At 49.1% G+C, this 12,494-nt stretch overlaps 5 protein-coding genes across 5 annotated transcripts; 2 read left to right on the forward strand and 3 right to left on the reverse strand.

The window, feature by feature from the left end:
- Positions 1-259: 259 nt before the first annotated feature.
- LOC101765248 (proteasome subunit beta type-2) lies at positions 260-3,234 on the forward strand. Its single transcript, XM_004982047.3, has 3 exons — positions 260-660; positions 813-936; positions 2,632-3,234. The coding sequence occupies exons 1-3, from the start codon at positions 503-505 to the stop codon at positions 2,986-2,988; spliced, it is 639 nt and encodes a 212-aa protein (XP_004982104.1). The 5' UTR covers positions 260-502; the 3' UTR covers positions 2,989-3,234.
- LOC101764852 (non-specific lipid-transfer protein-like protein At2g13820) lies at positions 3,046-3,785 on the reverse strand. The gene has a single exon (XM_004982046.3). It carries the CDS (start codon positions 3,587-3,589, stop codon positions 3,257-3,259), a length of 333 nt encoding a protein of 110 aa, XP_004982103.1. The 5' UTR covers positions 3,590-3,785; the 3' UTR covers positions 3,046-3,256.
- Positions 3,786-4,697: 912 nt separating this feature from the next.
- On the forward strand, positions 4,698-5,854 carry LOC101781490. Its single transcript, XM_022829641.1, has 2 exons — positions 4,698-5,407; positions 5,843-5,854. Exons 1-2 carry the CDS (start codon positions 4,898-4,900, stop codon positions 5,852-5,854), a joined length of 522 nt encoding a protein of 173 aa, XP_022685376.1. The 5' UTR covers positions 4,698-4,897.
- Positions 5,855-5,928: 74 nt separating this feature from the next.
- Positions 5,929-6,835, reverse strand: LOC101765657 (non-specific lipid transfer protein GPI-anchored 2). The gene is made up of 2 exons (XM_004982048.2): positions 6,382-6,835; positions 5,929-6,247 (listed from the first exon to the last, which is right to left on the reverse strand). The coding sequence occupies exons 1-2, from the start codon at positions 6,719-6,721 to the stop codon at positions 6,117-6,119; spliced, it is 471 nt and encodes a 156-aa protein (XP_004982105.1). The 5' UTR covers positions 6,722-6,835; the 3' UTR covers positions 5,929-6,116.
- A 473-nt stretch (positions 6,836-7,308) lies between these two features.
- On the reverse strand, positions 7,309-12,044 carry LOC101766073. Its single transcript, XM_004982049.4, has 6 exons — positions 11,309-12,044; positions 10,510-10,612; positions 9,679-9,734; positions 9,164-9,328; positions 8,705-8,818; positions 7,309-7,718 (listed from the first exon to the last, which is right to left on the reverse strand). The coding sequence occupies exons 1-6, from the start codon at positions 11,942-11,944 to the stop codon at positions 7,626-7,628; spliced, it is 1,167 nt and encodes a 388-aa protein (XP_004982106.1). The 5' UTR covers positions 11,945-12,044; the 3' UTR covers positions 7,309-7,625.
- Positions 12,045-12,494: the final 450 nt, after the last annotated feature.

Below are 12,494 nucleotides of genomic sequence, written 5' to 3' on the forward strand. Positions count from 1 at the left end.
ATGTGAGGTGAGTACCGACGACGATGATGCGTGATGGTATGGGCAAGGCCTAGGTGGGCTAGGTAAGGATTGTCTAGAGATTGTATCCATCCAACAACACAAAGGAGTTGTTGGTATGTAACAAGTTCAAGACTGTATAGGTGAGGATCAGGGTTCGCCAAAAAAAAAGATTGCTGCAATTTAAAAAAAAAACAGTTTTCTTAAAATAGGAAACAAAAAAACATACAGCTATAAGGACAACAGAAGAAGGCTCAGCCCGCCGGTCAAGAACGACAGAAGAAGGCCTAGCCCACAATCCAAACTTCGTCGAGCCTTTGGGCTTTGTCGTCTCGGTTTCCCTTTCTTCTTTCTTCTACCCCAAGACGAACTCGTTCACTCGTCCTGAACTCTTCCGGTTCCTCCCGTGTCCTCTATATACGACTCGCCTCGTCGCCCCGGTACCCGTTCCTCTATCCTCGCGCAGCATCGGAGCACAAGCGAGGAATCCAGTCCAGCCCCAGCAATGGAGTGCGTCTTGGGCTTGGTCGGCCGCGACTTCGCGGTGGTGGCGGCGGACACCTCCGCCGTGCAGAGCATCCTCGTCCACAAGACGGACGAGGACAAGGTGATGGTCCTCGATTCGCACAAGCTGATGGGCGCTTCGGGGGAGCCTGGCGACCGGTAGGTTCTCCGCCCTCGCCGATCCGTTCGTTTGGCGGCGGCTCCACCGATTACACCTTCCCTTTTCTAGGGTTTTGCGCGCGCGCGCGATCTGATCCCGATCTGGCTGGGTTTCTGTGCGGGTTCTGATTGTGGTGTTTCGCTTGGCGCAGGGTGCAATTCACGGAGTACATACAGAAGAACCTCCACCTGTACCAGTTCCGCAACACCATCCCGCTATCCACCGCCGCCACCGCCAACTTCACCCGCGGCGAGCTTGCCACAGCCCTGCGGAAGGTACCGATCCGAATCAATCTTATCCCTTAGTGCTACTTGATTTGCATGCAAAAGGGTCGAGTCTTTAGAGCGCAAAAGGGTCGATCGAGGATAGATTAGGGTTAGGCGTAGTTTGCTGTAAGTCCGATTTGGGTGAGTGTCAGGTTGACTTGAGATTAAGGTTGCAGTCGAGGGTGATTACAGAATCAGTTTAGTTGGGTGAAGGGGGGATGATGATTTCATTAATCCATGGGCATAGGTGGTGTATTGAGGAATTATTATGGGCAACCAAAACAAGGGTTATATTTGCAAGCCTAAGAGATGTGTGCCTGTAGGTTTTCTCATGTAAAGTTGAGTATTCTAAGCACCTTAATAATTTCCTGAGGTGGTTTGTGGATGAACTGGTTCAGTTCTAGTCATTTACTACTGTTTAGTAAAAACCTAACATGTTATTAAAAAAGGAATACCAAACTGATGCCACTTGCAGATTTAGTGAAATGACTCAAGCATGCTATATTTAATGCCTCTGTACGCCTTTGTGTTGTTTTAGGGAAATATATGATGTTTTCGTATGAGGTTTGCTACTGGAATCAGCTAACACCATGCTGTTTATTTATGTTCTAGTTTGAACTAATTCGTATGGTCGAGATTCCAGTTATTTGAATTGTAACACAATTGTGTGATGTGTACTTGTTACAAAATTCTTGGGTGTTGGAACTCATACCATGTTGTTTAGTCTATTCCTTTTCAATATTGTTCTCTTTAAGCCAGAACTGTAAAAAAAATTTTATCACATCGTCTCTTTGCAGCATGATGTCCTCTATTTGGCATATCTTAAATTTATCTTTTGGCAATACCCTATTAAGTCTGAAGATAAGTCAAAAGAAAACATATTTGCATATTAGATGGAATAGCATCACTTTGTGCTGTGTGCGCTTTATTTTCATTCCCCAACAATTTTAGTTGTACGTTTCCAGTTTCCAGCAGTAGGTTCATGCTCATGGAGCTCCAGTGATACCAGTAATACATGTGCTTCTCAGTTTACTCTGTGCTTTCAGATTGACTGTTGCAATAGATGGTCTTGTCCATTGTGTTTCCATTCCGGAAGATGACCTTTTTGTGTTTTTCCTGTCAATCATTTCTTGATACTATAGGCTATTGTTAAGATGAACTCATGGTATAATTGCAACCGAACAGTATATTGTCTTCTCTTATTTTTTTTATTTGATCAGTAATGCTTCACTATATATAGGGATGCAATTTTGTATCTTGTTATAGCAATATGAAATTGATGAACCTGGAATATTTCTAGACAAATCGTGTAGTGAACGAGTGATATTGCAATATTTGCTTGTGCTAGAATTTCATTGGCCTCTAATTGCTATATAACTTTGAGGGGGCACTGGGCTGTTTTCAAGAATTCCGGCTGTTTGCCCTATTCCCGTGAGGCAAACTTTTGTCATCCTCCTTACTTTTGTGGCACAGAAGGCTTTTAATGCTTGCTCAGATATGAAACACGTTGTGTATTTCCCACCATTTATGATTTCATATTTTCATTCATAAAACAATTTGCAGTCAGTGTCCAGTGATGCTTTCTTTTTTCTTTTGCTGTTGTTTCATCGATAACACATTTTTCTTCATTTTGTCTGCTAATATCTATGTCCTCTTTATTGAGGTCCTATATCCCTGACCCATGCTTCATGTTTTCCCCCTCAGAATCCATACATGGTCAACGTTATACTCGGTGGTTATGATAAGGATGTTGGTGCTTCCCTGTACTACATCGACTACATTGCAACCCTACACAAGATTGACAAAGGTGCCTTTGGGTACGGCTCCTATTTCTGCTTGTCGCTGATGGACAAGCTGTACCACCCGGACATGACTCTTGAGGAGGCAGTGGATCTTGTTGACAAGTGCATTAAGGAGATCCGCCTGCGGCTGGTCGTTGCTCCCCAGAACTTCGTGATCAAGGTTGTGGACAAGGATGGGGCGAGGGAGCTCGCGAGGCGTGAGCTCGTAGGCGACAGTGCATCAGCGGAAGCTGCAGCAGCAACCACAGTGGCCGCCTGAGGCGTTAACCCGTTGGCAGTTGGACATTGTTCATTGTTTCTCAGCGCTGCTACTATGTAAACCACAAGATACTTTTGGGGTCCCAGAACTGTTTTTATCAATTCTAGCCCAGGCGTGTAACTCTGTTTCTGCACTTTTCATGTCTCTGCTGAGTACAAGTAGTGCTTCCCGCTTTACAATGCTGTGTGCCTCTGCCTGTGTGCTTGTTCTGAACACTGAAATTAATCCCAAAAAAAATTAATCTAATGTGCTACTTGTTCAACATCCTTCACTGCTGAACGCTGCAGCGCCGGCCCCATGTCTGGATGCTGCACGCTGAGGGGAGGCTGAGCGTGCGCGTCCGGTCGACGCGGAGCGCGGCGCAGAGACACCGCGGCCTCGACCGCGCTACGGACCTGAGCTGCGAGCAGCACCGGCCAAGCGCCGTCGCCTCGCTGCCGATGCCGCTCATGTAGTCCACGCACGGCGACAGGCTCACCAGCGCCGACGTGCACCCGCTGGCGCCGGGGCGCCCGGTAGCCGCCGCCGCCACGACGAGCAGCGAGGCTGCGGCGGCCAGGAGCCAGAGGGGCGCCGCCCTTGCCCTCCCACGAGCAGCCATTTTCGTCTAGCTTGGGTGCGATGCGGTGCGCTACTGCCTGGTTTGAGGCTTTGAGCCTGGAGCAATGTCGTGCACTAGTGCTGGCTATCTTGTTCCCATCTGTGTTTGGCGTGTTGCCGCTACGTGTCCCGTTCTTACTCGATGTTGTTGCTACGGAAAATCTAAGGCGCACCTCGGGGAACAGGGGAAGCCTCCAGCAAACCAGGGCCGAACTACAAGGCCGGTGGCTCCTTGAAGGTGCGAGTTCTACCACTCTGTCAGAACTCCAGAGTTTCTTTTCTCTCCGTATGGCCGTAGTTTCTGATGCGCGGTCGTGCGGAGACGAGGTCCCATACTCCAGCTATTTCCTTGCTTGTGGGATGCCTTCAGGTGAACCTCCCTGGCCAAAGTAGAAGGCAAGGAGCATAGAAAACCAGGTTGTAGTTGGGCAAGGAGAATGAGCTGCCGCCACCTCCCGGCTGCAAATTCACGTAAGGGTAGTTTTGTATTTGCTTCAGTAAATGCGCTGCAGATTGGTTGTTGTTCAGACTGGAATCGGAGTCCTCCATTCTTGACGGTTTAGACGAGGCTAATCCTAAGGCGAATTTTGCTGCTTTCTCCATCCTTCATTGTACGGCTTTAAAAAAAATAAAAGGGAAAAATTTGTGACAAAGGAACCATGCGGTCAATATCGCACATTTTGTTTACTGATTACGTTTTACTGTATGTGTCAGAGTTTAGATGTCTGAAAGTTACACGAGTAGTTTTGTCACGAACATGAGTACTTATGGTATGTTTTATAGGTATCTCGTAGCAAAAATGAAAGATCGCAGCTTATTGCCACTCCACGTATGAGGCGAGAGGATAGGTGGGTGGAAGTGTTGACGTGTAAGTGAAATATCTGTTTTACTAAAAAATTATGTGTTTAGGGCCAACATGATGATATGTAGTCGCACAATAAAAATGGTGGTGACGAGGTCCATTTGACCTCTCCTATGAGGCCGCCTTGCAACCTTTGAACCCGCAACATAGGATAAGAATGACTTCAAGTACTGAGATTATGGCCCTGTTTGGGAGAGGGGTGCTAAAATTTAGCCTTGGGCTAAAATTTAGCCCCCTCAAATGAAAGGGCTAAAGTTTAGCACCTTGGGTGTTTGGAAAGAGGGCTAAAGTTTAGCACCTCTTCTGTAAAATGTCCCTTTTGCCCCTGCTGTGCTGCCCCTGCTGTGCTCTCCCGCCTACGCCGCCTGATTCGATTCGGTTCGAGCCGCCGCGGCTGGCAGGAATCTCGTAGGCCAGAGGAGGAACAACCCTCTGGCCGAATCGGCGATGGCGACCCACCCGGCCTCCCCGACTGCCGGCGCCGGCGACGACAGGTCGCCGTCCGGGCCGCCGCCGGTGCACCTGTCTGCAGCGCAGGCGATGGCGGCGATCCAGCCCACCTCACCGTGGTTCTTCTTCTCCTCGCTGGCCGCGGCCTCCGCCGCGGCGTCTTCCCCGCACCGCCGCATCGGCATCACGGTGGACCTCTCGGACGAGTCCGCCTTCGCCGTCAAGTGGGCCGTCCAGAACTACCTCCGCCCCAGGGATGCCGTCGTGCTGCTCCACGTCCGCCCCACCTCCGTGCTCTACGGCGCCGACTGGGGCTCCATCCCGGTCTCCGTCGACGACGAGCCCGACGCCGGCATCGCCGAGGGCGCGGCGCGCGCCGCGGCCACCTTCGGGGAGGAGGAGACCGAGCTCATTCGATCCGGGGCCGGGCACCAGATGAGGATGGCACATTCGATCCGGCAGCGGCAGCGGTGGCGGGGCCGGTCGGGGCGCGGGGCGCAGCGGGCGGCGGGCGGGCAGCGCGGGCGGCGGAGGCCGGGCGGCGGCGAGGCGGGCGGCGGGCGGCGGGCGGGCGGCGCGGGCGGCGGCGAGGCGAGCGGCGGGCGGCGGCGCAGCGGGCGGGCGGCGCGGGCCACAGAGGCCGGGCGCGGAGGAGAGAGAGGAGCGTGGGGGAGGAGAGAGGGGAGGGTACCGGTGGAAAAATGGAGGAGGGGGACCACTTTTAGCACTTCTAGTCAATTTTAGCACCTCTTGGAGGGCTAATGGATTATGGGGGGCTAAAATTTAGCCCCTCCATTTTAGTCTAAGTGTTTGGGAGGAGGAGAGGCTAAAAGTGACTAAAATGGGGGTGCTAAAATTTAGCACCCCCTCCCAAACACCCCCTATATTTGAGAGAATTAAGATTAAATTTCTCGGTTAAGAATGACTTTTCGATAAGTGAAGCATTTGGGTTGACCGGCCCAGGAACATTTGAACCCGCAACATAGGAAAGATAACGCAACACGATTTTGAAAATGCGACATGACGAGTGTAAACGAACATGGCATATGTATAAACCGGCAAATTTATTGCGACCCTAGGAATCAACCAATCGCACAAGAAATAACACAAATCCGTAGAGGCACACACGCAACACTCAAAATCCTCCTCCCCGAATGCTGAAACGGAAGTTTCACACGACGCAACAACGCGTCCTGAAACCCTGAATCACCACGCTTCACGCCGCAGCTGACACGGCGTAGACCGCAGCCACGGCGAGCCCGAGCACCAGACCCGCCGGCCCCCGGAGCGCCGCGGCGCCGGATGGCAGGGACGGCGTCGCCTTCGATCCTTCGCCGCCCGACGAACCTGCACCGATCGATCCGATCACACGACGAGTTAATTTCCGTTCAGCAACGAGCGAGATCTCCAAAAGAGCAGAGCGATCGGCGTGAGATGAATGGCGCCGGGCAGTTTGCCTCCGGTGGGAGCGGGGCGCTTACCGGCGTTGCACTGGCTGGTGGGCGGGGTCTGGACGTTGCAGGCGGCGGGGAGGCCGAGCGCGCGCTCCCGGTCGATGGTGACGCCGCCGAGGGAGGACGAGGCGCCGCCGCCGATCGCGGCGCAGAGGCACTGCGGCTTGGACTGCACCACGGACTTGAGCTGCGAGCAGCACGACGCGCTGGGCGACGACGAGCCGTTCCCGCTGATGTAGTCCATGCACGGGGACAGGCTCACCAGCGCCGACGTGCAGTCGCTGCCGCCGGAGCCGGAGGACTGCGCCGACGCCGCCGCGACCAGCACCGCGGCCAGGAGCCAGAACGGCATCACCCTGGCAACCATTTTCTTGCTCGGAATTGCTACTGTCTGATCTGATGTGATCAGTCAGCTTGCCCAGAAGTACTTTTGTCTGATGTGCGAGTCTGTTGCGCTGCTTTGTGTTGCTTTTGGGCTTTGTGGTGGTGTGGTTTTTATAGGGGTGATTTGGGATGGAAGTTGAACGAGTTGGTAGATGCTGGTGAGCTGCCGGTTCCTACTTCATCAGGAAATTGTAGTACCAGTCCAACTCGTAGACTATTTTGATCGAGTTGTTACGGATTTTGTTTACTAAAATGTGTGGCGAATTCGGTGTTCAGACTGAAATCAGGTGTTGATCTTTGGCGTGTTTGGTGAGGGCAGCAACGGTACTGAGTATCTTATCAGAGTTTCGTTGCTTAGTATGTTTTTGGTTTATTAGGAAGCTGCTTGTCAGCTTGTGTCAGCCTCACAACTGGCAGAGACCAACATCAGTAACATATTGTTTCCACATAACGAGACGGTGGTGGAGCCCGGCAATGATCTCACGCCCGGAGACCGTAGACCGTAGAAGCGGGAACTGACCTGCAAGATTTCGTCAAATCTTTCTATTTTTTGAACAAAAATCATCCATGTTTCTTAAACTGAACCCAGTCTTGCAGCGCACAAGACAACACACAAATGCAGACTCACATGTTCTTTGAGGACAATCTATTTACAAAGTCGTGTGACTGTGTCAGGAATACTGCACAAGTCTACCGACGTACAGTTGCTCATTTGCATTGCCGTCGGCTACATATGCCAACTTTATGTTGCCTTCTAACAGTGACGTCAATTACAATTATATTTTTTTTACAAATACAAGATCTGTGCTATAGTTAATGAGAAAACCGCCAAAACTGAATCTACAATTTGTTCTTTCTCCACAGGGCCAATCCGCAACCTTTTCTTTCTACAGAGGCCTCAAAAGCGGGTAATCTTCAAGGAGCTCTCGTTCTGACAATGTGTCGTTCTCATTTTGTGGAGTCCATAGGACCTCGACTGCCTGCAATGAAGATAAACCAAGTGTCAGGCATCATTGTTGTAGCATACGAGTATCAACCAAATGCAGACAATCACCTTGATTTAAAATAGCAGGCTAGCAAAATGTTGGCTCTTTTGATGATTTTTCTTCTTTTCCCTTATTTTTATTTTAATTTTCCCCTTTACTTTTAGAGTGAATTCATGTGGCTATTGATGGTTTCATCTCTAAGCGCAACTCCAGTAATAGTCCTCAAATCAAAGCCCCTAAAGATCAAATGGGGTTCTCTCTATGGGTCATAAAAATGTCTTTTTATCTCAACTCCAACAATAGCCCCAATGGATAGAGGAACTCCAACAATAGCCCCAATGGATAGAGGGCTCCCTAGACTAGGGACCCCTAGGAATGGAGGGTGAAGGGGGGAATTCGGAGGCCTCCCCAAAATGGGGAGCCAATTAGAGGGCCTGCTGGAGTATATTTTAAGGGGGGAATTCGGAGGCCTCCCCAAAATGGGGAGCCAATTAGAGGGCCTGCTGGAGTATATTTTTTTGACGTGGCCCTCTAAACTTAGAGAACTTAGAGTAGGGGACTGTTTAGAGGGTCTGGGTCTGCTGGAGTTGCTCTAACCTACTCAACTTGCTCTTGCTAAATGATTTGTAATCTAGCAAGATGTCCCTTATTAGATGTCACTATAACATGCCACTGATTTGCTGCAATTTTTATTTGCTGACTAGATCAGGCAGCCTTGTACAACATAAATGGATTAGATAGCTATTTGGACCAGCTGGATGAAGTTTTGGAGCACATACAATTTTACAGAACTGTAGATGTTGGTGACTGAAACCAGGTTGCTGTCAGTTCACATTATTTTACATTTTAACACCAATGCAATCAACATGGAATGAATCACGAGTAGGGATTGTAGGACTAGAATTCAAACTTGATGACAGAACAAGAGAGATTCAAACTTGATGATAGAACAAGAGAGAAAATAAACAAGCAAGGAATACCAGTATTTTGCTTGATGGTATGCCACCAAGATTTTGCAGAGCTGTCTTCAAGTCATTGCTGCTATTTATAACAGGTAGCTTATATACTCCCTCGGCAGCAACCAGTATGGTTATCTACAAATATGAATAAAAATACTTAGATATATGGTGAGTAAATACTAGCAAAACAGCTAATCAGAAACACTTAATCGCTCAAGCCTATACACACTGTAAATCACATACCCCCTTTTTTATATTTTAAAAAAATCTTAATTCTTGAATGGCAAGAGGCATCCTGAACTGTATCAGCAAAGTTTATGAAGAAGGTTAAAATGTATAGGCTAATAATGCTGGTTGATAAATCACCACACTGTTGACTGATATAATGGGACATTCCGAACCGCACATCATGAAGGTCCCAACATCACTGTATGCACATAAGATACTACTTGACAAGCATGGTGCCATTTGGCTACATACCACAATGTACTCATTGCTGAAGCCACTTGATCTTTGGCTGCCTGCTTTATTCCTCTTGATGCTGTTCACGTTCACAAGCGTCTCTTCATCAAACTTGCCCCTCTCCTCAATTGATAGTTGATTGAAACGTTTCTCCCCATCGTCCATACTTCGTTTCACATCCACCTTTAGAATCATAAATGAGATTACATAAGACATTGGAACAAGAAACTTACTGAATTCCAAACCAATTTGACCTTGCCACTAAAAACATGATATGGTACTCATGTGTGGAACATTGATATTACTTACAACACAAAAAAGGACTTTATGACCATCTCATCACTGATGAAATAAAAACATATATGGAAAAGTCGTTTTGCATTCTTTTTGGGGAGGTGTGCATAACATTACATTTTTTGCAATATAAATCGCAGAGTTACGTCATTTTAGTGATCAAACATTTGAAAGCAAGAGACAAACTGCAATCTATTAAATAAGCCAAACAATATAATTGAAGCAAAAAGTGTGCTTACTGATGAGTAAGCTGAGATACAGCAATCTGGATGCCGAAGCAATGCCAATGTTGTCTCTATAGAACAGCATAATAAACAGTTAGCACGATAAACAGTTAGCACGATTTCAAGGCAATAGCAAAATGGGTGTAAGTCTTATAAAAAAATCTATTGAATTGTTTAAGAAACTATGACTCATAATGTAATGCAGTTTAAAAGACATACACATACTAGAGTATATCAATCAACAGTACCGATTTTGTATCAGGCAGCATGCATCATCGCCAAAATGAGAGATTGTTAAAAGAAAAAAAAAGGACTGTTGTGGCATACAGAAGGACACAAGCACACAGGAACCACCAAATTTCCGCCACAGATACAAATTGTGTCCATCAAAGTGTGAAAGTGATCCTTACTAACAATCCAAGGGGAACAAGATTCAATCAATAAAGAAAGGAGGTAAAATATATGAGAACAGAATGCCAATACAGAAAATCACTTTGAAAGCAGTACATTACATTGAATTTCAAAAAAACAAGAAGAATAAGACGATGCAAAGAACTATGCTACCTCGAAATAATTGGACCAAACACCAGAAAGGGATCTGCTATAGATCCATTAGGATCCTGTCTCCCAAAGAGACTGAACCAAGCCCATTTTCATCTTGGTACTTACCACGGGCAATCAGAGTGTGTCATATCCAATTTTGCCTTTTTTTTTTCTTTCTCTAATGTGCGAGCCAAGCTAGTTCGTTGTGACATTAATAGCTCTATTGCCTGGATTTTACTCCTCCCACTTACACCACCATAACTCCAGAAGTAAAATGGAGCAGCATATATGATTTGGTTTTACCTGTCAACACATAGCTCAACCCAGCCGGGGTGGATGTATCTGCTTTCTCAGCTATTTGATCAAGCTCCTTCTGAAATGATCGGGCCATACCCAGCAAGCCAACCTGCAAACAAATGTTAACTTATAGATTACAAAAGTTATCCGTGGATTCATCTTTTTTACACATCGAGTGCTATTTGTGAACCGGTATGTTCTTATTGACATTTGGTATGTACTGCAAACAACGTAATTAATAGATCTTATTTGACAACAATTGTGTATCAACGTCTATCATGATCTTGTTTGGTATGCACTACTAATAATGAAATGAAGCGAGCACATCTTAGTTTGCAGTTTTTGTACATCTAGGTACAGTGTGTACAAATGTCTATCATGATCTTTATCCGAAAAGCAGCACAACAGACTACTTGGTGAAGCTTCAGTAGATAAAATATACCAGCTAAGAAGAGTGCGTGAGACAAATCAGCAATTTACATCAAAATAGTCTTAAATATGGATTCTGGCCTTCTAGGCGATGTATCCAGTTGGCCACATGTCACACTATATTACAATGCATTTGGGCAGTGGCTTAAACCAACATGTTAAAATGAAGTGCGCACCAAATTAGGAAGTTGATTATAGCTTGGATGAAAGAGCCCGATGAATAGCATTTTCCTTACAATCAAACAGCAGGCAATGTAACAACATTTCATTTGCCAATTTGCCCGCTAACCTATGAAGTTAACACGGAAATTGACTCAATGTAGTAATGTCTCTAATAATAAAATCTTATCCCCAATAACAGCGATCCCAAACGTACCTGTAGCTTGAGGACGGTGGTCTTCTGCGTCTCGGTGAGCACGCTCCCGTTGCCGGGCGAATCCGACAGGAACCCGGCGAGGTAGAGGAACGCGGCGAAGCCCATGAGGGCCATGAGGAACCCGGAGCCCCCGAAGCCGATGCCGACGGCCGGGCCGACGGAAACGAAGGGCGAGGGCGAGTAGAAGGGCGCGGAGGTGTACCCGCCCCTGGGCACCGGCGCGCTGTACCCGTAGGAGGGCGGCGAGGATGAGCGCGAGGAGAAGGCGGACCCGCCGACGCGCCCGCCCGATGCCGCCAGCGCCGCGGCGTGCGGCCCGACCACCGCCGGCGCCGCGGCGAGCAGCGCGCCGGCCAGCAGGAGCGCGAGCGCGGGCCGCTTGAGCGCCGCGAGGGAGTCGAGCACGGACCTCCTGAGCGCGTCGAGGGCGAGGAGCGGCTGGGGCTGGGGCCTCGCTGGTTCGTCCTCCTCCGCGGCGGCGGGAGGCGGGAGGCGGTGGTGGGCGCGGAGGGCGGGGAGGCGCGCGGGCCCGAGGAGGAGGCGGAGGCCGCGGTGGGGCGGGAGAAGGGGCGGGCGCGGGCGCGGGAGAGGGGACGAGAGGAGGCGCGTGGCCTCGAGGAGGGAGGCGGCGGCCATGGCGGTGTCAGCGGCGGCGCGGGTCGCGTGAATGTGATGATGCGGAGGCGGAGGAGGTTGGGTGGGGAGCGGGAGGGATTTTTTTGAGAAGTGTGTGGGGGAGGAGGATCAGGTTCAGGTTGAGGCTGCGGGCTGGGGATGCCGACGTGGCCGACGACCGGCGGCGGGCGGCGGATGGGAATGGGAGCCTTCCGCGGCAAGGATCCCAGATCAGACCATTTCCATTTCCCACACCGTGCCGTAAAAGGAAGGCAGGCGACGGCCCAGATGGAGCCTAACCTGAAATCAGAAGGTGCACATCGTGCCTTCCTACCGTGCACCTCCAGCTCTTCCACTGCTTCCCCATCTGGTTGCCGCCACTGCATACTTCACCAGCGGCGAGCTCGCGGCAGCACTCTGCAAGACACTAACCCGGATTAATCTTGGACGGAGATTCTTTCAATTCGTGGTGTTCAGAAATCAGAACATCCATTGCTCATCAGTCAAGTCATATTTGTTTGGCAGTGCAAATGTACGACCAATCAAATAGTTACAGGCCAACTTCAGCTCA

Source organism: Setaria italica, chromosome IX (genome assembly GCF_000263155.2).
Source record: "Setaria italica strain Yugu1 chromosome IX, Setaria_italica_v2.0, whole genome shotgun sequence".
Lineage (NCBI taxonomy): Eukaryota > Viridiplantae > Streptophyta > Magnoliopsida > Poales > Poaceae > Setaria > Setaria italica.